Source organism: Myotis yumanensis, unplaced genomic scaffold (genome assembly GCF_028538775.1).
Source record: "Myotis yumanensis isolate MYYU_CA2020_CCGP unplaced genomic scaffold, mMyoYum1.0.hap1 SCAF_1, whole genome shotgun sequence".
Classification (NCBI taxonomy): domain Eukaryota; kingdom Metazoa; phylum Chordata; class Mammalia; order Chiroptera; family Vespertilionidae; genus Myotis; species Myotis yumanensis.
The window spans coordinates 33120799-33144910 of NW_027223752.1; the positions used below are offsets into that span (position 1 = coordinate 33120799).

General features: G+C 46.0%; 1 protein-coding gene across 5 annotated transcripts in view; it reads right to left on the bottom strand.

The window, feature by feature from the left end:
* SMOC1 (SPARC related modular calcium binding 1) overlaps positions 1–24112 on the bottom strand; it is a 135082-nt gene that overhangs the window by 47701 nt on the left and 63269 nt on the right. For all 5 annotated transcript variants that reach the window (XM_070417411.1, XM_070417430.1, XM_070417419.1 and 2 more), the window contains exons 3-5: positions 23471–23583; positions 4093–4192; positions 1955–2002 (exon numbers count right to left, since the gene is read on the bottom strand). In XM_070417411.1, the coding sequence (XP_070273512.1) occupies positions 1955–2002; positions 4093–4192; positions 23471–23583 (261 nt within the window). The remainder of the gene's footprint in view (positions 1–1954; positions 2003–4092; positions 4193–23470; positions 23584–24112) is intronic.

Genomic DNA, 24112 nt, shown 5'->3' on the forward strand with positions numbered 1-24112 from the left:
CTTTACTCGGCATCATGAACTCTGTACCCTCTCGTGGGGAAAATCTGGGTGGTCAGTTCTGAGTGGACTGCCTTTTTTTTTCTACTACCAGGACCTCATGCCCAGAAATAAAGCGCATGTTCTGAAGACTCCTGTTGTAACAAGCAACACTGAAGGCAGCTTTCTTTTCCAGCCCCAATACATCGTAGATACACGCCATTCACAGAATGGATGATTCCAGCTCTTTGCAGAAACGGCCATGTTTCTCTCCCACGGGAAGGAACCACCCACACTCACAGCTGTCTCCGCTGTTCCCAGGAAGACCTGGGAAGGCACTTGCTCTCTTTTTTTCACCCACTTACTCATTCCTGCTCACAGGAATAGGAGCAGCCCATCTAGTCCGTTGGTCCATGTTTTGCAGTGGGTGGTGGTGTCACCATGCCCTACTCCCACATCTTCTTGGAGCACCTGCAACTAGGCAGCAGGTTCTCCGGACACTCATCTCCTACATTCAGGAAGGGTGACCTGGCCTCCTCCTCCCCTCTCTATTCAGTAAGTGCCTGGAGCAGGGGCTAGGGCAGCCATGGGCAAACTACAGCCCTCGGGCCGGATCCGGCCCGTTTGAAATGAATAAAACTAAAAAAAAAAAAGACCGTACCCTTTTATGTAATGATGTTTGCTTTGAATTTATATTAGTTCACACAAACACTCCATCCATGCTTTTGTTCCGGCCCTCCGGTCCAGTTTAAGAACCCATTGTGGCCCTCGAGGCAAAAAGTTTGCCCACCCCTGGCCTAGGGACTCACCTTGGTCTCCCTGTGACAGCGTGTGCCAACTAGCACGTGGGTCTTATGAGCATGAAGTTCCCAAGGCCCAGATTCAGGTGGGAAGCCTCAAACTCAGCCAAGGTCCCTTGTCTGGGTTTTACCTGAAAATGGGGATTCTGGATTTCTCACTCATGCAATGAAATTGAGAGTTATTTTCTATGCAACCACAACTCTTCGTGTGCTTGTATGTCATCCTGGAGGTGAGCAGCGGTGATCTTAGTGTCTGCCACACCGGAAATTATGGTCCGCATACCCAGGGGACCTGCTCCTCATGGCAGCTGGACCCCTAAAGAGCATTCAGACAAATGCCTTAATCGGGGTATATATAATTTGTAGAGCCCGGTACACAGTGAAAACGACAGGCCTTCTGTTCAAAAAGCAGGGGAAAGTGTCATTAAAGAGACTAAAAGTAAAGTTGTATCCTCTCTTCCATAGTCTCTCTCGGCTTGCCATGGTGTTTTTAATTTGCTATTTGATGTTGCTGTAGGTAAAGAAGAATTAAATTTTTGAGCGTACTATAAAAGCATGCATCACAAAAGCTACGTGCACATGGGACCAAGGATCCACAGCAGACATGCAACTGCATGTACTGCTGCTCACACGCACGTGTCATTGTCCCGTCGACTTTCCGCACTTAAAAGCACAAGTTCAAAGACAAAATAGTTGAGAATTTTATGACAACCAATGCACGGGGGGCAAGCCCATGAAGCCAGCCTAGTCTTAGTGAAGAGAAACTGGAGGAGCTGGAATAGTTATTGAGAAGCAGTGAGGGAAATAATGCTCATGGGTTTCCAAAATAAGAGAGTCAGGGCAGACTTGAGCACGCCTACTAGTACTTTCATTATCCTTCTTGTTTAATGCTGGCGACACTGATTGACTGAACCTCCTAGGAACCAAGATTCTCAGGGTCCCTCCCGGCTCTGTGGCCTGCACTCGCTCACCTCCCCCAGAAATCCTGGGAGCTTGGTCCCCACCACCGATGAGCCTTACTCACCTCGGTGCTTCTGGGAGGAAACACAGAATAAGAATGGATATTTTCTGCAGGGCACCTTTAGCTCTCACCCCAGCTCCATCCATCTTGTCCAAGAATTCTTGCTTGGACTGGCTTTAGGAGCAAACATTTAGATAAAGCATAAAACTCTACTCACCTTTCCTTCCTGAGTTACCCTGGCTCAAGGGCTTGTCGGTGACTGAACCTTGGGTGAGGGGGGAAACAGAAACACAGACATTCAGAATGCATCGCGGTTGGTTCCTTTCATAGTGTTGGCACAGCCTGATGTTATGAGCATATGGTTAAGTGTATATATATCGTATACACATCTAGGGACATTATATACACAGTTAGTACATACATACATGTTGAGTGGGGTTTGTTTAATGTCAATGTCACTGATATCACAGCACTGTTGAGATGAACCATGATTTCCAGGTTCCCTGACAATAGTTGTAACCAGACTTCTCCCTTATTGAACATTCCAATGACTGCCCCTCGCCTCCACTCCCCATCTCCCCCACTGGCCCCATGTTCTGAGCCATAGCTATTCAGTAGGACCAACCGAAAAGAAACCCCCTCTTACTGCAAATGCAATGATTGACATCCCTTGCTGGTTAGGGCAGGAAATCGGCGATTTTCCATCTGCATTAAGTAGAAAATTGTTGGCCCAATTGTCCTGAATGGGCCAAAATAGTCTGAGGCATGGAAACAATTTTCTAGACGCAGCAGGCTGTTCCTTAAGGAGATGGTAGTGTGTGAGTTTGGCCAAACACTTTGCCCTGCAGATGCTAGGATGCCATATGCACCCATCCTTTGGTTCTGACCATGTGGCACCTGTCTTTTCCACAAAACCCACCACACAGGCAGGGCACAGCCAGCTTATCCACAGAAAGGCATCTGTGGATGTCCCACGCCAAAGGAAAAGAAAGAACCCATATTTTTGCAGTCTATATCATACCCTTTTTCCAGGCACTGATTTTGTGAGAATTCAATTATCTTACCCTGCATGACTTGCTTCTAGTGCATTTGTTTGCTTTCAATGGAACTTTCCAGGTCATCTGCAAGGAGGGCTCATTCCTGCCCCCTCCCACAACAACCCAATTTAGGTTTCCAGTTTCCATGTAAACCAAAAATAAACTTCCCTTTTTGGCCTGAAAGTCTTGGTTTCCTAATGTAGATACTTACTGCCCTTCCCACTCACTTCTCCCTTTACATAGCAGGGCCAGAAGAAAAATGAATAAATTTTGTGGAAAAAAAAGGAAAATGTTAGGATAGCAGAACTGCTAGCCTTTGGGATCTCCCATAGGTATTAGAATAATGTTTCATCCTTTGCTTGCACTTCAAAATTAAGATAAGTAAATACATAAAACCTCATACACATAGCTATTTAGAAATATGAAGCAGCAGATGGTGGGATAGGGTTTTGTATTTTTTAATGAAGGCTGAGTGGCATAGTGAATTAAGGGAGAAACTCTCATCTTCATGGAAGGTGAAAGTGTGGGGCTTGTGTAAATCCATAGTCCACAGTCCCCTGAAGCTAACCTAAGAGCAAAATTTCCCTATGCTTATCAAGTTGGAAATAGAAAGGACTTAATTTTTGCCATGGACTGACCTAGAGGGTCACTATAAAGCCGTGGTGCCCTAACTGGTCTACTCATCAGAACCATCCGAGAAGCTTCATACACATGTGGACTCCAGGTCTCACTGCAGACCTGCTGGGTGAGAATATACAGGAGGGGCCTCAACACCTGGGTTCTTTTTTGTCCCCCAGGCACCGCCGAGGGCAGCCAGGTGTGAGGGCCACTGTGATAAGAGTTCTCCATCGCTCTACATTACATTGTTCAGGGGTGGCACACCTATGGTGCATAGGCCACCACTCTCCTCTCCTGTGCTCATGGCAACTATCACTAATGAATCATCATGGTCTTTATTGTTGCATTCCCATGCAGCCTTGAAATCCACCTCAAACAAGTGCTCCCAGGGCCACTAGCAGCCAGAGCATTCGAGCTAAAAATGTATATGCCGTGCTCTAGGGGTTACAGCCAACATTTGGGGAGAAGAGCCTTGAACCAGAAACCTACACTTACAATAATAAATATATGCATACAGGTATATACTGACTCTGCCACCCGGCTGACTAAGAGCAAGTGCATGTTCAAGTGGGACCCTCTCTCACCTGGGGATGGCTGATAACCACCACCAATCTTTCAAATATTCCCCTACAGAATTCAGGGGACAGCCAAGAGGTCTCTCTCCAACCCTTTTCTTTCTTCCCGCCCCTCCCTACGGTACCTGAACATACAGGAGTTTTATTCTGCACAGAAGAACCACTGATGGGCTTCCCATCTGGGGTGACACACCAGCAGTACCCCGTGTAAGTGTGGCACTGCACCTGTACGAAAAAGTCAAAGGGGAAGAACTGTGAGTCTTGGGGCACAATATCAACAGCCATCTCTTACCCCTTCGAAAGCATCCCCAGTATGGTGGGTGAGCTCCTTCCACCTCTCACCCCAGCATCTGTCCCCAGAGTGGGCTCGTCAGCCAACAACATTATGTTTTCTGCATGACTCCCATGTACAGCCATGGAAACTTATCTACTTCTTTCTTATGACTTCTAACACTATCTTAGATCCAATATGTGTTTCCTGTGATGGTTCTCACCAATACCCACACATTTTTCCCCCAAGCATTGGCATACACTCCCATCCAACTGTAAAAAAGTCTGATTGGTGAACTAATTTGGCAAATACAGGTTAGATGTCCCCATTGTAGGTTGATGTGACCCTTGTTTAACAAGCAGAGGTGGTGCTAAGCTTTTCTTGTCTTTCCAGCTTTTCCCAGCATCCCTTCTTATAGTCAGCTGCCTGCTGATGAGGTGGCTCTCCCGAGACAAGGGCACACGTGACGGGGTTAAGGCAAGAACAGGTCACTTGTGCCTGCAGGTTCTAGCTGTCCCTCTGCACCAGGGCTCAAGCCTCCACCCTGCCTGGAAATAGTAAATGAAAAAGGCTTTGCTTCATTGGGGGTAACTCTTCTTTCTCTGCCGATAGCTGCCACTCTATCCACCTCACCTTACCTGCCATCCTCTTCCCGTCTGCTTTCTACACAACTTCCTAAACACAGATCAGGGAGCCACTCCCCTCCTTAAAACCCCCAGATGACTTGCTAGACTCAGGGTGGAGATTAAGCTCGTGATCGTGCAGGACCTCAAAGCAAATTTGGGTGGCACTCGAGGTCCTCCATGATCTGCCTCCTTCCTATTCCCACAGCCTCATTTTACACCCATGTCTCCACACACACTCCATTCCAGCCACAACAAACCCAAACTTGCAAGCACGTCCAAGTTTCTCATGATTTTGAACTTTGTCTGCTCCAACAATTCAATCTTTCCAGAATACCATTCTATAACCCATGCCCAGCCCACTTCTAATCCCTTCGGATTCCCACCTCCTTTGTGACACACCTTCTCTGCAAAGTGGTCCCAGCCTCCCTCACCTCTCCTCCCTCCTTCCTTTGATCCTCCACACACCTTGGTCTCCCAAATTCTGAGCCCTTGTCACAATGAACTATAACTGTTGCTCTATCTAGTCTATTTCCTCCCTTTACTGTGACCTCCCAAAGGCAAGGGACTACAAAAGGTTATTTCTATATGCTAAGCATCTAGCATAATGCCTGGCTTTTACTGTAGGCATTTGATGAGTTGAACAAGTGCATGAATTATCGTATTTACTCAGTCTTGGTCTCCATCGATTCTAAAAAATGCAACATCAATTTAAACAGGCCCACCACATCAAATGTAGACCTCATTCACAAGATGTGCCAATTTGCACAGATATTAAAGTATGAAAAAGTGTGCCTCCTGGGATCAAGGACATGCTGAAACTGAGGGGAGACAGTAATAGCATACAACCTGAGTGCTGAGGTCTACGAGGGGCACAGAGGTAAAGGAGATTCGAAGGCCGGCATCAGTAAGTCAGGAAAGCCACAGAAAGACCTCTGCTTTTGTGTGGATCCCAAACACCGTAGTTTCCCCCAAGGCTAGTCGTTTCCCTATGGACCTACCCCCAGAAATCAGGACAAGAACAAGATGGAGGGCATCCTGTTCCTACCAGTATGATTCTGTGTTTAAACGAGGCATTCACCTCTCCTGTCCATGCAAGGAAACAATCCGAGCCAAGGCCTTCACCCAGTGCCACGCTCCACTCCCACCTCATCTCCTGGAGCCAATCCCATGCCCATGGCTGCTGCCCAGATGCTCTCTCAGGATCAACATCTTGGGTTGGGCCAGTGCTACCTTCTGAGGAGGCGTAATGGTGGAATGGAAAGAAACCCAGACAGAACCAAGTTTGAAGCCTGGTCCAGCCAGTTACAAACTTAGCTCTTTAGTCCCATCTATAAAATGGGGGTGACAACGCCAAACCTGGAAGGCTCTGGAGAGCAGCGCAAACAGTGTGAGCCCAGTGCCTGGCGTGGGTGATGGCTGAGGCAGGGTGGCTGTGGCAATGATTGCTCTCAGCTGCGTCAGGAACACCTGGCAAGCCGGCCTCCTCCTACGCCAGAGCTCGCGAAGCTTGGGTGGGAAACGCGGTGGAAACTTGGATTTTACCGCTTCGGACTCTGTCAGCCCTGCAGGGGATAGTTCCTAGAGACGATTCCTCGCCACTAACAATTTTAATAAGGCCTGGCTGGCTGCGTTCTCCTCCTTGGCCAATAATCACCTCAAGGGAAACCTGTCTCCGGGGCTGGGCAGCCACACTGACTCACTCCCAGGCCCCTTGGCTCCCATGGTCAAGGCTGCCTCCCTCTCCTTGAGGACAGTCCTGCCCAAGTCCAACACCCGAGGCTGTGCCTTTGGCCCAGTGCTGCCTGCTACACTGAGCACTGTGGTCCAGCTGCAGAGAACCGCTGGGTGGAAGCCCCCTCCCCCCAGACGTGCAGCATCCCACCCAAGGCTAGTGGGCTCAGAACTAAATGGGTAAGAGCTTAAGCCCAAAGCTTTGTTTCAAGGGATATAATCTGACCTCTGGGCTCAGCGGGTCCCAAGGGCTACATGCTCACTGATATGCCCATTGTCTCTCCAAGGACACATGGACACCGCCTCCCAACCCCCAGCCAGGCCCATAGGCCCAAACACAGCCCCTTTCTCCCCCAGGCCCTCAGCATTTTCCTTGGCTCCAAGGAATAGACTCCAAATCACGAAATCCTCAGGCTGGGAGCTACTTCCAAGTCCTAGAAAACTGGAACTAAGTAAGGAATTGTTGCCTCTGAGGCCTGGAGCACACAGAAATGGGCTCACCTGCCCCAGGTATGCTGTGGGGCAGGGGCAGTGGACAAGGTCACTCCCCTGTGCTGAAAGAGCCCCAAGTGAATTAACCCATGATTCTCAATCAAGAGGGTGTTTGTAAGATGTTGGGGAGTTTGCAAGATGTCATCTTGAAGAAAAGATTTAAATGAAGACCGGAAGCAATGGTCACAAAGTCAGACTTCAGCCCACCTTCCTTAACACATCAGCTCCCACTTAACCACTGAAACTTCCAACCATCTGCAGCCTCGAAAAGGTTCTTAGTCAAAGCCAGCCTCAGACTGTCCGAGGCTATTTTATTTTTATATTTTATTTTTTTAAAATATATTTTATTGATTTTTACCAAGAGGAAGGGAGAGGGATAGAGAATCAGAAACATCAATGAGAGAGAAACAGCAATCAGCTGCCTCCTGCACACCCCCAACTGGGGATGTGCCCGCAACCAAGGCGCATGCCCTTGACTGGAATCGAACCTGGGACCCTTCAGTCTGCAGGCCGATGCTCTATTCACTGAGCCAAACTGGTTAGGGCCCAAGGCTATTTTAAAAGGGGAGCTAATAAAGCCTACCCGGTGCCACTGCTGATAGAATTAAATTAGATAATGAAAATAAAGCACTTAGATCACACGGTTAAGTACCCAATCAAGCTACACTATTTATTATCATTGTGCTCTTTTTCAGCAAACTTTTTTTTTTTTAAGAGGGAGAGAGAGAAACATCAATAATGAGAATCACTGATTGGCTGCCTCCTACACACCCCCTACTGGGGACTGAGCCCACAACCCAGGCATGTGCCCTGATGGGGAATTGAACTGCAACCTCCTAGTTCATAGGTTGACGCTCAACCACTGAGCCATGCCAGCTGGGCATCAGCAAACTATCTATACACTCAAAAAGGGCACAATCGGATTCTCGGGTGGGAACCACCAAAAAACACCCTATTCTGACCAGGCACATGGAGGGGGCAGTCTGGAATCAGCAAAAAGTTTGAAGACGTTTCGATGGAGCAAGGGGAAGTTTGTTTTCCTATAGCAACAGTTTCATTACACTCAGAGGAGAGAAGTAAGGCTTCTTGCAGAAAAATTCAGGATATCAAGTCTATACAATTGATGGTTTACACATACATCAAGATGTAGGTTCTACCTCGTTTAGCCTCTTTCTTTGCAAACGTATCTATTCTTTTGAATTAATAAATTATTTATTCTTCATTCTACCTCCCCTACCCCCAGCCTCAAATTAATCAACTCACAGATCAATCTGTGGCAAAAGCATAGCCCAAGAGGAATCGACAAGGTAATTAATTGGCCATTTCTAGTATCCACTGTGCAGTTCTCAAAACTCAGGATTGTTCTGGCCCCAGAGGTACAGGTACAAACCATGGACTTTGCTCCTACCCATTCTGGAGCATCCCGGGAAGGCTGAAATGTCAACTGGTGGGTCCTTCCGTAAGAGACTAATGTGTTTGTACATCGGTCTACGTGAGGTTACTCTCTGCTTAACTATACTGTTGAGTGTAACTAGCATTCCTAAAAGTACTTTAAAAGTGTGTTCTGCCCAGCTGGTGTGGTTCAGTGAACCAAAAAGTCACAGATTTGATTCCTGGTCAGGGCACATGCCCAGGTTGTGGGCTCAATCCCCAGTATGAGGTGTACAGGGGGCAGCCGATCCATGATTCTCTCATTGTTGAAGTTTCTATCTCTCTCTCTCCCTCTCCCTTCCTCTCTCTCTAAATTCAATAAAAATAGTAAAAAACACACACACACACAAAAAAAACAAAAAACAGTGTGTTCTTAGATAAGAAAATTTCATCTCTGACTCATATACTTAAAGATTTTTGGTTTGGCCCTGATCGGTGCTCAGTTGGTTAGAGTGTCATTCCAATACAGCAAGGTTGCAGGTTCGATTAACCAATACATGCATACGTAAGTGAAAAGGCATCTCTCTCTTTCTCTCTCTCTCTAATAAAAAAAATAGAAAGATTGTGGCTTGAAGTCCTTTATATAAATAGCCCAGTGGTATATTGCAAGTCAACCTCTATTTAAATTATGACTAAATTTGAAATTATTTTAGGCCTGTTAATCTTCAACATTAGCCCAGCTCCTGGACACTGGCAGAATGTGAGAGGCTGGCACTCCCAACAAATGCAGTTGAGTGGGTGATGAGTAGAGAAGAGCAGGCAAACACCTGCTCACAGGATCGAGCAGGTAGGGGGGTGGATGGAGGAAAGCACCGAGAAGGACAGAGGAGACAGCGATCACCACAGGTGCCACACCCACATGGAGATCACCACCTTCCACTTTCCAGCGGTTTTCCATCACCACCCGTCATCTCTGCGTTCTCTCATTCGGGCCTCAGTCACCCTGGGTGCACGTCTTTCATAGGAGGCACAGCGAGTGGAGGGTGCGTGTTCAAATGTCACAGCTAGTTCATAGCAGCATAGGAATTTGAATCCCGATCTCCAACCTCTTGTAAAATACGAGAATGGATAGAGCTGGAGAAAACCTTAGCATTCACCTGTCTAACCCAAACATTTTACAAACAAGGAAACCAGAGACAGAGAGGTAGCCTGAGGGCCAGCACCTCGTTGTGGCAGGTGTGCTGGTGTCAGAGGGAACTGTGTCTCAATTCCCCAGCAAATGGCACTCTTTCGGAGGGAGGAGGAAGATATGGGATAACTGGTCAGGAAGCAGCTGAAAGAGCCTTTTGCTTTATTCTGAGTGAGGAGAATTTCCTGGAGTAATTTGGGGAACTGCGTGGGGGCCTCCGCTGTGCGCAATGGCCGGCCTGCTTTCCTTGGTTATTCCTGGGGTGGTTCTCTGACAGGGGTCGGACCTCACATCCCACAGTTCATCTCCGTCGCTGGACTTTTGCTTCCCCTCATGTGAAGGGTCCACTGCTCCCTTAGACCAGCCTCTCCTGCATGTGCCCACTTTTCTCCTCTGCTCCTGACACCTTCGCTTGGCCACTTGGGTAAGTGATGAATGCAGCTGGTGTCCTGTGGGGTGTGGCTAGGAATCGTTGAGGATGTGGAGCTTCTCTAGCCAAATAACTTCGGAAATATTGAGTCAACTGAAATGAAAAGAGGTCTCGACTGCAGAACGTCTCAGAGCCTTAAATCGATCCAAGACTTAGCTCTCAGAGGACGAGATGGTTTGCAGCAGTGCCTAACCTTACTTCACTGTGGGCCCCCCTTAATTTTGTGGGGGGCACATTTCATGGTACTAGTGTTCTCTGAAACTTGCTTTATACATTTATTTTTAAAAAGGCAATAGAATGAAGTGCAGGGCGTTGCTGTATTTCTTTGCTTCTCCCAGCCCTACTTTTTTACAGTCCGGGGAGCAGGCTCTCTCGAAACAATTTCCCTTCAGCAAGTCCGCACCCCCGTTTTCATAAGGCTTTCTCAAGCTCTATATCTGTGAGGAAATCCATCTTGAACTGCCCCAGACCTTCACTGACTACTGGGGTCCCCTCCGAGGCACAGCGCCTCCTCCCCTCGCCTGGTGGTTTTGTTCCCCCGCTCTATTTCTTTGTGCCTCTTTTGGAAAACAGAAAATGTGAACCATATGCAAAGAGACAGGCTCAGTTCAACATCCTTGGTAGCAACTACCGAACTTGGGATGAAATGTCGACTATCATGTACCTGAACATTTCCCAGAGGAACAAGTTAAACTAAAAGCAGAAGGCAAGCAGATATTGGTCTCTTTTGGTGGTGAGAGTATGAGGCTGCCTTTTTATTTTTAATCTGCCAGTTGCTCCAAATCAATTAGCAGATTCTTCGGATTACGCGAATGCACAGTGAAAGTTAAGGCTCTTGCTGGGTTGGTCCCACTGAGTGCTTTGCTTCTGGGCAGCCCCATTTTCGTTTTGTCGGCATTCCCTACAGAACCTCTGAGAAACTGTGTGTTCCAGGGTGTCCTAGCCCTGCCTGGAAGACCAAGTCTCCAGGCCAGCTGAGGTTGCTACTTGTACCCCCAGAACATCTTTCTCCATCAGCAGCTCCAGGAGAGCATTGCTTATTACCTGGAGAGCTTATGAAGACAGATGGCTGGGCCCCGCCCACAGAGTTTCTGGGTTCATTAGGTCTGGGGTCGGCCAGGGAATCTACATTCTAACAAGTTCCCAGGTGATGGCATGGCTGCTGGCCTGGAGACCACCCTTCAAGAATCGCTGTTTTAAAGGAAACTTCTCATGCCACCCTTTCTGGCAATGATCATGAAATACTCAAGAAGTAAGTACAAAATTTTCTAGGTGGGAATGTGCGAACAAGGACCTTGTGACCATCCTTCTTTCTGAAGTTCTTCTATTCCGGGTGTTTTGATGGCATATGGTCTTTTCATTCACGGATCTGGTGGTTGCAGCATTGTGTTTTCTGGATGATTTCACACGTGGAGGAGAGTCTGGAGTGGTGAGAAGGGGTGAGGCAGAGGAAGGGATGGGGAACCCTTTTGGTCTGCCGAGCACGAGCATGCTTTTTGCCTCAGTTTGAAAAAGGTAATCCAGCAATGACCTCCTCATCTTCAGTCAGGTTTGGCTCAGAAGCAACAAGATGCAGAAAGAAAAACATAGCTTTGGAGCCCAAAGAACCGATCTCGCCTACAAGCTGTGTGACTTTGATAAAGTCATATAACCTCTCTGAGCCTATCTATGAAATAAGGCTAATGACGCCCACCTTGAAGGTCATTGAGAAGACAAAATGAGACAAGATATACAGGGTGGGGCAAAAGTGGGTTTAGAGTTGTTCGTATGGAATATAATAATTAATAAATAACACAAGAAAAGACCATTTTGCTGCTCACAACTGTAAACCTGCTTTTGCCCACACTGCATAAAGCATCTGAAGTAGTGTCAGGTCTAGAGTCTGCTCTCAGCATACCTTTCCCCTTCCTTTGTGCAGGGAGGATTGGAGGCCGAAGCTTCAAAGCACAGCTGGTCTGTGGGCTGTAGACACTGTCCCCTGCTCTATGCCAGGTCTAGAGAGGGCAGTCTGCGAAGGAATGAGGGGTTTTCCTTTTACAGTGTTTACCTCATCCTCCAGAATTTAATGGAGGAGATGCAGGAAGGAAGATAACCCTTCAATTTCAAATCCTCCTAAATAAGGGATTCTTTGTGGATTGTGTTTTTTATGAGATGATGGTGTAATGTGGCTGCCAACACCATATTCGTTAGAAGTGGTGTGTTTAGAATGAGGCAGTCTATTCTTCCCCAGGCCGATTATGACCACATCCAAAATCTTGTGTCCAGTTTAGGGAAGGACACTCTATATTGAATTCAGAAAAAAAAAGGCCAGAAGGAAAGAGAGACCTAAATAAGTCCCTATGACATGGGAATGAGTGATAGAACTAAGGATTTATGCCAGGACAAAAAGAAATATTTGTTGGCTAAAAGATAGAATTTCAGAGGACATAATGGTGTCTGTTTTCAAATCTTTCTGTGGAAAGTGGGATTTCTGTGGGTTCTATAAGTCCCACAGCTAGAACTGAGGTCATTTGTTGGAAATTATAGGAAGACAGCTCTCAAGTCATTGTAGAGAAGGACTTTCCAACTAAATTGTCCCCAAATACATTATGTATGTTGTCATTGGTGGTGATGAGCTTCCTGTCTCTGGTGGCAATCAAGGAAAAGTTAGATGACTGCTTCTTGAGAAATTGTCAGTGGAACCTGAGCCCTGGATTGGGGCAGGACAGGGAGAGGAAGGAGAAGATGAACCAGGAACCTCTGAAGTCCCCTTTAACCCAAAAGTTATATGATTCTACAACCCTCTCTAAATTGAACTTTTGCTGCTTAGGAGTAAGGTACAAATTTACAAATTAGTACGCAATTTGTCAGTGTTAATACCACACTTTCAAGTATATGATGAAGACCTTTTCCCCCAAAAAAGTATGAATGAACACTGTCCCCCCAACACACATCTAAAATATATTTAGAACCTGGGTGTTAGGGCTTCAGGGACTCAAAAAGCTTTATTTTCTTGACTCCTGACCTTCGTTTGGTGTTTAGAATAGCCAAGGTTTTGTAAACAGCAAATATGGTATCTGGTTCATTCACTTTTATTTCCATTTGGTGGCGCAGGGGGTGGGGGGAGGGGGGAGTCAAATATGCTTTTATGTTTTAAAATGCCCATTAAGAGTCCCTCCTGTGTAGGAGCTTTGCTTAGATCTGAAGTGTGAGGGTCTGGCCAGTCCTGGGTCTGCAGGAGTGGGAGCTCTTCCTCTTCCCATGTCTGACTTCACTTTTACTTTAACTTTTCTGCCTTCATAACTCCCTCCTGTGTCCCTGTTACCTTTCTCTACTTTGACCTGGCAAAAAAAATCTGACCCCTTTAATTTTGCAAAGTAGTTTAGTTGACTGGCCTGCAGGGTCACCTCCTGGTGTGTTACATGCACACAGAGTGGTGTGGCAATGGCCCTAAGTGTGGGTATTAATGGTTCTGCCTGGAAGGTCCCTGAGCAAGTGCTTGCTGTGGGCCTACTGTGTACCTACCCACCTGGTTGAACATTAGCTATTGTCTCATAAAATCCTAAAAAGTGTATGAGTTACTTCCCAGGAGTCTTTAATTTAAGCTCCTTCCCAATGCAGTGGCACTCCCTCCCCACCCCCACGGCACCCCTGCTCAACATCCTTCAGTCCCTGCTCACCCATTTCCCAGTTAAGTTCTCTGGTTCAGACCTTCCATCTGTGAATTGCTCTACTTGTAAAAAGTTCTTCCCTATTTTGAGTCAGAATCTGAGTCATTATATATATACTAGAGGCCCGATGCACGAAATTCGTGCAAGGGGCTCAGCCCTCGCAGCCCCAGCTTCGTCCAGAAGGTCATCTGGACGGTCATTCTGCTGTTCAGTCTAATTAGCATATTAACTCTTTATTATATAGGATTTTACTCAGTAATCCTGAGTTGGCTCCGTGAGACTATTCAGTAAAAAGCTATTGTCATCACAGACAAATGTCTGAAGAAGATGCTCATTTATCCCTTTGGTCTCCAAACAAACCATCTCTGGCTCTTTTCAATATTCCTCATGGGACATAATTTCCAAACCTACTCACCTGAGTCACCCTTAGCTATGCTATAGCCAATGTCACTTTAAAAGATGCAATGTCCACCCGGCTGGTGTGGCTGAGTGCTTGAGCATCGACCCATGAACCAGGAGGTCACTCTTTGACTCCAGGTCAGGGCACAAGCCTGGGTTGCAGGCTAGACCCCTAGTAGGGGGCGTGCAGGAGGCAGCTGATTGATCATTCTCTCATCTTTGATGTTTCTATCTCTCTCTCTCCCTTCCAGTCTCTGAAATCAATAAAAAAAAAATTTTTTTTTTTAATGCAATGTCCTTTAGAGAGGCATAGAGAGTAGTGATTAGGACTAAGAACTCTGCAGCAGGCCCTTGTGTTTGAATCCTGACTTTACTACTTGCAAGCTTTTCCTTCCCTTGGAAATACCAAACCAAGGACATGGATACTTGTCACAATGCCTAAAAACACAGCACTGGCTTCAGGCTCCTGGCCCCATCTCCTCACTCTCCTGGTGATGGCAGCTGGCATTCACCCCACACATGGGTGCAGAACAACACTCCCCCCACTGTTCATTTAAAAAGGAAATGGCCCTAGCTGGTTTGGCTCAGTGGATAGAGCATCAGCTTGTGGACTCAACAGTCCCAGGTTCGATACTGGTCAAGGGCACATGTCCAGGTTGCAGGCTGGATCACCAGTAGGGGGTGTGTAGGAGCAACCGATCAATAATTCTCTCGAATTATTTACATTTCTATCTCTCTCTCCCTCTCTGAAATCAATTAAAAATTTTTTAAAGTGTTTAAAAAGGAAATGGAAGATTCAGAAGTTACTACAAAGCTGTGGTAATAAAGAGAGGGTGGCACTGACATAAGGAGAGACATGTCGATGCATGGAATAGAATTGAAGTTCAGAAAGAAACCCTCACATATAGAGTCAATGGATTTTCAATAAGGAAGCTGTGACAATTTAAGGGGGGAAGGAACAGTCTTTTCAATAGGTAGTCCTGGGATTGCTGGATATATACATGCGAAACCTCACACCGTGTACAAAAGTGAACTGAAAATGGATGATCAACCTAAATATAAAAGTGAAAACCATCAAACTCTTAAAGGATAACACGGGAGTAAATCTCTACCACCTTGGATTAGGGAATGTTTTTTTAGATATGACACCAAGAGCACAAGCAATGTTTTTTAAAAGTAGATAAATTGGACTTCATTAAAATTAAAACTTTTATGCATTAAAAGATGTTATCAAGAAAATGAAAAATTAACTCAATGATGGGGGAAATATTTGTAAACCATGTGTCTGATAAGATTCTTGCATCTAGAATATAAAAAGAACTCTTACAACTCAATAAAGATAAATAACTGAATTTTTTAAATGAGCAGATCTAAATAGAAACTTCTCCAAAGAATATATACAAATGACCAAAAAGCACATGAAAAGATGCTCAATATCAATAGTCATTGGGGAAATGCAAAGTAAAAACACAATGAGATGCCATTTCAGCCTGGCCAGTGTGGCTCAGTGGTTGATCATCGACCTATGAACCAGAAGGTCATGGTTCAATTCCTGGTCAGGGCACATGCCCAGGTTGCGGGCTCAATCCCCAGAAGGGGGTGTGCAGGAGGCAGCCGATCAATGATTCTTTCTCATCATTGATGTTCCTGTATCTCTCTCCCTTTCCCTTCCTCTCTGAAATCAATAAAAATATATTTTTTTAAAAAGAGAGAGATACCATTTCACAGCTAACAGGATGGCTATAATAAAGAAAACAGATAATTACAAGTGTTTGCAAAGATGTAAAGTAATTGGACCCTTTATACATTGCATGGGTCAGAGTTTGCCAGCCTCCATATGGTTCAACTAGCTCTCCCATTTTACAGTTGAGGGGCCTGAAAACTTAAGGGGAAGAAAATTAACATTTGTCAAACAGCAATTATGTGCTAAATAGAGGGCATTTTCGTGTAAGTTATCACATGCAATATCTAATTGGAACAAGAGCAATTCCATGAAAAAAAAAAAAAAAAACACGAAAATCAAATAGTAAGATGCCCTGGGCATGGTGGATGTTCACATTGTTAAAAAAAATAAAATTAAAAAAAAATCTAATATTTTTACTGAGCACTTAACAAAAAGGAAAAAAAAACAACCACTTGCCCACCAACAGTGGGTCTATTGACCATTATGCCATCGATACATAAAGGATGGGCTTGGATTTTTAACAGTGTGACTGCTTTTTTAAATAAAAGTTGGCATTGTACATGCCGCAGAAGGCTGAGGGAGCCTAATGCAGGGTACTGCCCAGTGAAACGTACAGGACTGGCTTTGTTTAGGGGGAGCCATGGGCTGGGGAAGCTCAGAACACTCCAGCTTATGGATGCAACCAGGGTCTTAGTACTGTGTTCTGAGCCTCTGGACTCTTTTGGGACCTCCAGGCTCATCAAAAATAGGACAAATCCTTGTCACCCTATGAAGATGCTCAGCAGTCCCGCCTGTCTATGTTTAAGCAGCTGAGGCCAACAGAAGCTCACAGTCTAAGCCAGTCACCAATACCTCCCGTACTTGCTGGGGATCTGGAAGAGGGAGGCCCAGATGGTAAACCCAGGTGTTTCTAGGGCAAGCTAGTCACACAACTCAGGCTTGTAGGGGTGACTTCAGGAAGCGCAGTTCTATTCTGTGGGGCTGGGGCGGGGGGGGGGGGGGGGGGGGGAGGAGGAGGAGGAGCTAAAAAAGAACATCAAAGCCTGCTCATAGCTCAAGCCCAGGCACTTAGGAAATAGGCTGTAATTCCCTAGGTTTTGGCAAATACAACAGTAAGAGCTATAGAATGCTGACAAGGGGAGCCCACTGTCTTTGCCCAAAAGCCACAACACATTTCCTTTGGGCTTCTAACTTCAGAATATAGCATCAGGAAGAAGAAAGTACAGCTTCCCAGACCCCTATGTGCAAAAAAAAAAGACTTCAGAAAATAAAAGAGTATGTATATGTGTGCATTGGTGGAGGAACAGTGATTAGAACAAGTGAAAATGGGGAAAGGGTTAGTACCAGACAGATCTACTAGTATATCAAGAAAGACTGTTCCTGGGACATGGAGCTCAAAGATGGGAATCCTAACGCATCTTTTTCATATAGAAGTAACATTATGAATGGAGTTTTATATTCTATAGTATTATTAAAGCTACAATCCATCTACTCAAAAAGTTAAAATGGCTTGGACATGTATTTGATAACAACCACTGCTCAACACTATGGAAGGCATTCTGGTAGCATGCATCAAATGCCTTAAAAAGTGAATGCCCTGCTGTAACCGGTTTGGCTCAGTAGATAGAGCATCGGCCTGCGGACTGAAAGGTCCCAGGTTCGATTCCAGTCAAGGGCATGTACCTTGGTTGCGGGCACATCCCCAGTGAGGGGTGTGCAGGAGGCAGCTGGTCGATGTTTCTCTCTCATCGATGTTTCTGACTCTCTATCCTTCTCCCTTCCTCTCTGTAAAAAATCAATAAAAATATATAATAATTAAAAAAGTGAATGCCCTTTTGACTCAATATTCACCTTGCAAATATTTATCCCCAGATTTCCAGGATTCATGGTACATTCATACAAGGAAATACAAGGCAGCCATTTTAAAAACGAGGTAGCATTACATGCAATTAACCTGGAAATAGGCCTACAATATAATTAGTTTAAGAAAGTGTTATATATGATATATGCTATTATACCATTTCTTTCCTAAATAATAAGTACTCACAACGAAAATAAATCTAGAGGGTTATAGACTTCATTGTCCCTATTTCAGGAAGATGAAATCACGGGCTTTACCTTCCTGCCTCACGTGTTTCTGTATTGTCAGAATTTTTTTTTACAAAGTACATGTAACTTTTCTATTTAGAAAAAAAAAATGAAAATAGTTCTCTCTTTAATTAATTGAGTCCCTAACATACTTACAGATACACATATATAAAATAAAACTTTGCAACACACCATTTTACTAGCTGCATAGTGTGTGGCTATGTCATCATTTGTTTTGTTTAAGCAATTCTCTATTATTGGATATTTAGTATTTTTGTTTTTTCAATCCTCACCTGAGGATATTTTCCCACTGATTTTTAGAGAGAGTGGAAGAGAGAAGAAAAGACAGAGAAATATCAATGTGAGAGAAACACATCGATTGGTTGCCTCCTGCACAAGCCCTGACCAGGGCCCAGGCTGGGGAGGAGCCTGCAACGGAGGTAGGTGCTCTTGACCTTTCAGTCCGCAGGCTGACACTCTATCCACTGAGCCAAACTGGCTAGGGCTATTAATGGATATTTAGGTTGTTTCTAAATTTTTGCTACTATAAGCAAAACTTAGATGGAAATCCTTGTGGCTAAATATTTGCACTTATTTTTAATTATTTTCTTAGAATAAATTCCTAGAAGTAGAATTTCAGGTTTAAGATGTGGGCACAATTAAAGACTTCTGACCCATACTGCAAAGTTATGCCACAAAAGTCAGTGCCAATTTACTCTCCCAACTACAATGTGGGGGTCACCTTCTCCTTTCATTCAAGCCGATTCCAATTTTTACCAATCTGGCAAGCAAAGTGACACATCATTATTTTTATTTGTATTTCTTTCATTACTAAGGAAAATGACATCATTCACTTTCCCTTATTGGCAATCTGTTATTGTGTAACCTGTTTGTTAATATCTCTTGCCCACTTTTCCACTAGACTCTTTTTCTTTCTGGTTTGTGAGAGTTCTTTATATAATATTAGTCCTTTGTCATTAAGGCTAATAATATTTATCATTTGCCTTTTAGTTTTGCTTCAGGCGTGACCTTTATGCTCAAAAAATTTTAATTTGTATATGTTTTCTCAACAATAAAGTATGTACATTCAGGATTCTAAACTACTGACTTGTAAATTATTGAGCATTTGAAATAGAACCAGTTGTACATGTATGACCTCATACACTGGCTACTTTATCATATGTTTTCATCTCTTTTCTGCATGTGACATCTGTGAAGGCACAGGTCATGACATTTCTCGAATCCCCCATAATAACCAGCACATAGCTCAGAACATAGCAAAGCTCCAAATTGTCTTAAATGAAAAAATATTGTCTGGGATTTGCTTTGAAGCAATCTAATTTGGGGTGGAAGAAAAAAATGGGATAAGATGAAACAGAACCAGCCACATGTCAGTCATTGTTGAAGCTGGGTGATGGATACATGGAATTCATTATATTATTATTTCTACTTTTTTATATATTTTGAAAATTTCCATAATCAAAAGGATTTTTGTTAAAGGTTTGCTTGACCAGTCAGTCAACAGCATCAGAGAGGGGACTTCTAGAACAACAATGGGAAATAAATTACATTTATATCAAGGACCCTTCTGTAGCACAAAAAAGTTAAGATCACAGGCCTTGAAACTAGGCAGGCTGGGTGCCAGTCCTTTCTAGCTTAGTGACTTTGAACCAGTTATTCAACCCCTCTGATGCTCGTGTTTCCGTTATAAATAAGGGTATTAAGAACTGCCTCAAAAGGTCCTAATAAAGATTTATGGGTGTAAAACTCAGTGCCTAGCACCAAGTAGCACTCGATAAAGAGCCGTCATCGTTATTATCCAGGGATGCACAAGCCTGACACACTCCAGCCACACTTCCAGGTGGTGGTGATCCGATACCTTTCTGCTACAGCTCTGGTTTCTGTGAATCAGCTCGGGCATTGGGCAACTGCTTGGCAGAGAACTTGGTAGAACAGATGTCAGGAGCCACGTTCCTGATGCCCAGAAGAGAAAATAGATAAGGCCACAGCAGAGGACAAAGACCACAGACCCCCGACCTTACTCAGCAGGTCACCAAAGAGCACTAACTCCATGTTCCAATGATGCAATCAAGAACAAGGGTGATGGTGCCCTAACCGGTTTGGCTCAATGGATAGAGCATCGGCCTGTGGACTGAAAGGTCCTAGGTTTGATTCTGGTCAAGGGCATGTACCTTGGTTGCGGGCTCGATCCCCAGTAGGGGGTGTGCAGGAGGCAGCTGGTCAATGTTTCTCTCTCAGCGATGTTTCTAACTTTCTCTCCCTTCCTCTCTGTAAAAAAAATCAATAAAATATATCTTTAAAAAAGAACAAGGGTGATGTTGCCTGGCCAGTGTAGCTCAGTGGTTGATCGTTGACCCATGCACCAAGAGGTCACCAGTTCGATTCCTGGTCAGGGCACATACCCTGGTTGCAGACTCCATCCCCATCACCCAGCTTCAACAGGAGGCAGCTGACTGGTGTTTCTCTCTCATCGATGTTTCTCTCTCTCTCTCACTCTCCTTTCCTCTCTCTCTAAGATCAATAAAAACATATATTTTTTAAAACTTTTCAACAATAAAACTTAAAAAAACAAAACAAGGATGATGAAGCCCTTTGACCCAACACTGGCATCACCTGGGGTCCCCCTCCCAGGATTTGATTTCATGGTCTGGGATGTGGACTGGGTAGGTATCAAGGTTTTAAAAAAAATCTAATGTGCACCAACCACTCTGCTGTGTGAGCTGGGATGGAGGGAAGAGGACAAGGGAAAACAAAGAAGAGAACAGAGATCATTGCATCCCACATGAACCCCATGAAAGCCAAACCAGTCATGTGGTCCCAAGCTGTGTCCCATGCCAGAAAGTCCCTTTCAAGCCCCTTCCCTCCCGCTCTAAACTTCATAATTCATAGGGCTAACATGTTTTATTGACACCAAGATACATGCGTATCAATATTATAAAGAATAGTTAAGCAGCACAGCCATAGCTGATCTCTGGGTTTCAGTCTTAAAAAACAAAAAAGTCCAGCTCGGTGCTGGTGGAGGTTGGGGGAGGGAGAAAGCAATTTGTCCCTCGCCTTTTGGCAGCCCGTCAGTGCGACTGAAGCTCACTCAAAGAGGCAGCCTCGTTCTGTGAAGTTATTGCAGTGTCTTTGATCAAGGGGAAAAGCACATCCAATTCAATCACTGTAATGGGCCCGGCCGGCTGTCTGGCTGCCTGGCTGCCCACCGGGGTGACCAGCCTTGAGCCTGCGGACACATGGCAGCGCTTACCGTGTCAAACAAATGAGGGGTTCCTGACTGCCTCCCCAACCTTTGCTGAACTTCAGGGGCCTCTCACTTAGCAATTCCGCCCTGACTAATCGGGAAGTTCCTCCACCTGGTCGGGGCTGGGCCTCGCCCAAACAAAAGCTGGCCAGCAGCTGTCTGTCATGCGGCGGCAAACACTTCAGAACCAGGAGGGCAGGGGTCAACTGCTCTCATAAGCAACACACTCAGAATTACACAAGCCTGGAGAAAAGGGGGGAGGGGGAACGAGATTGTGCCTCCTTCCTATGACCTTTACCCCATCTCGGCCCCAAACTCAGCACAGAGAGGTCTGTTTTTCTCCCCGGTATGTGAATTCTCAAATCCATATACAAAGATCGCCTGCAATCTTCCCACTAGAATAAATACTGTAATAAAAAATTGAGGAGAGGGCTAATCAATTTTCAAACTTGGGGAGGTTCGACACAAGGTTTTATTTTCCTTAAGTGACATCATTCATAAAATCTGGGGGAGACGTGAGTAGCAGAGCCAGAGTGGAGATGGGGATGATGATGATAACAATGACAGATATTTATACACAGTTTATGTGCTTCAAGTGCTTTACACGCATTCACTCATGTAATCTTCAACACAACCTCAAGAGGTAAGCTATAGTAATATTTATTGATAGTAATAATAGTAGCATAATAATAGATATGATAATTATCACTATGTACAATAATGGAGGTAACCTCCATTTTTCCCATAAGGATAGGATGATCCAGAGAAGTTCAGTGGCTTGCCTGAGGGGTGGGGGCCGGGAGTCATGCTCAGGCAGTCTGGTACCCTAACCACAGCACTAGGATCGGTACCCTAATCACAGCACCAGGACTGGTGCGCTAACCACAGCACTACACTGCCTTCTGCCAGTCCACACCTCAGAGTCCCCTTTAAAGCTGCCCGTTCAGAGAACAGCAGAGTGTGGAGGCCTCTGGAGCTAGAGAGAGCTGAGTTTGCATCCCAGTTCGGCCACTCTGTGCCCGGCTGTGGTTGCATCTTCTGTGAATGGGGATCATCGCACCTACCTCACAGGCCCGGGTGAGGCTTCAGCGAGCAAATGAGCCAAGGCACGTTTTAATGCAGTGGCCGTCGGTCCTGGGAATTTCTAAAAATATGAGACCCAACCGCTTCCCCACCACCCGCCACAGTTCCCCCTAAGCAGGTGGTCAGTCTGAAACCAGCCTTCCCTGGGCCCAGCCCCGAAATGAGACCTGAAAGCCACGGGCCCGAAGGCCAGCCCACACCCTTTGCCCCACCGATTCAGAATTGCAGGGAAGGTGAAACCTCTGAAGGTTTTGCTTCCACCCAACTCCACTCTCTTCCACAGAGAAAGTGGAGGCACCAGGACCATCCCCAACCCCCCGGCTGGCGCACCCCTGCCCTGTGACCTTCCCCACGTTCATGGACGGTGCCTTCATCCAGCCGCCTCCCGCCCCACCTCCAGCCTAAACGCTTCTGAAGGAGTAACCTGCTGTCCTATTGTCCCCTGCTGCCTGTTTTAGAAATAGTCTGAGCCAACATCAACACGGCCAGCGTTACTTTTACACAAAGCTCTGGCCAGAGCAGGATGAGAGGCGGGACTGCCTGAAAAGAAACTTTAAAATCTGTGTGCACGCAGACACACGAGTGTATGCACGCACGCGGATAAATGCAGACACCACACACACACACACACACACACTCACACACACACTCACACACTCATACACACACACACTCACATACTCTCACACACACTCTCACACACGCACACTCACACACTCACACACTCACACACACTCACACACACACTCATACACACTCACACCATGTACTCCAAGCACCACAGTACACTTTGTACCCCAAGGGATCCCTGCCTCATTGGAGGACTTGGGGGCAAAAAGGGGTGGGGGGAGCAGAGAGCAGTAGCAATAAATAGTGAAGGGAATACCAGGGTTGCCCATGGAAACTGGCAAGGATAAGAAAAAATAATCAGCCTCCATTTGACAGAAGAGAAAAATGGAGAGGGCCAGCAGGGAGGACGGGGACCAAGCAATGCCAGTTTCCTGGCTCGGACTTGCACACGCCTTCTCGGCGCCCACTGCCAGCTGGCAAGGGGCAGCGTGGAGGGTCCAGGAGGGGGGAACATAGGCACCAGAAGGTAGCACAGAGGGTGTCAAAGAGCCCTCAGCTGATTCCCAGAGAGCCAAGGCTCGGGGCGGCCCTCCCATGCCTGGCACCTCCTTTCGGCCCGTTCCAGAGTCCAGAGAGACTGGGCCAAGGCCTCACCTGGGTGAAGGAGCCATCCTCGCTGCATTCCGGGACAAACACCGCCTCCTGGGGCTTCTTGGCTTGCTCCAGGGCCTGAGCCCGCTCCAGGCGACACTTGCTCTGGCCAGCGTCTAGAAGAGGAGAGGAGCGAGCAGATGTCACACTTCCCATGGATTCCGCGCAGGAAGGCTGCCCGGCCTGGGAGCCTGAGGACCCCGCAGGATCTCTCCATCCATCCTCACCACAATCCAGAGGGAGCCCCCACAGCACCGGCTCCTCTAATGACAGGCAGGGCCAGTGAGTGCCCGGGCTCATCCTCCTCGTCGGTGTTCTTCTTAGAAAAGTGGGGGTTGTATTTATACCACCTTCTACTTATTTTTTCTCCCAAGTACTCCCAAAAGCTTGTCCCACTTCTCTTATTTTTCACTGGGTTTATTAAAAAACATGCAAGCCCACGGGGCCTCCAAGATGTTTTCTAGTTCAAGAATGGCAAGCACTTTCTTCGGGAAATCAGAGGCTCGAGAGAGGCCTGCTTAGCCTCCCACAATTCCTGTAATGGCTCCAAGCAGCCCAGAATCACAAATCCAAACATCTGCAGGGGGGAGGAGAGTGACATGAATTAGAGGAGCGTTCAGCTTGGAGACACCATAGGGGGTGCTG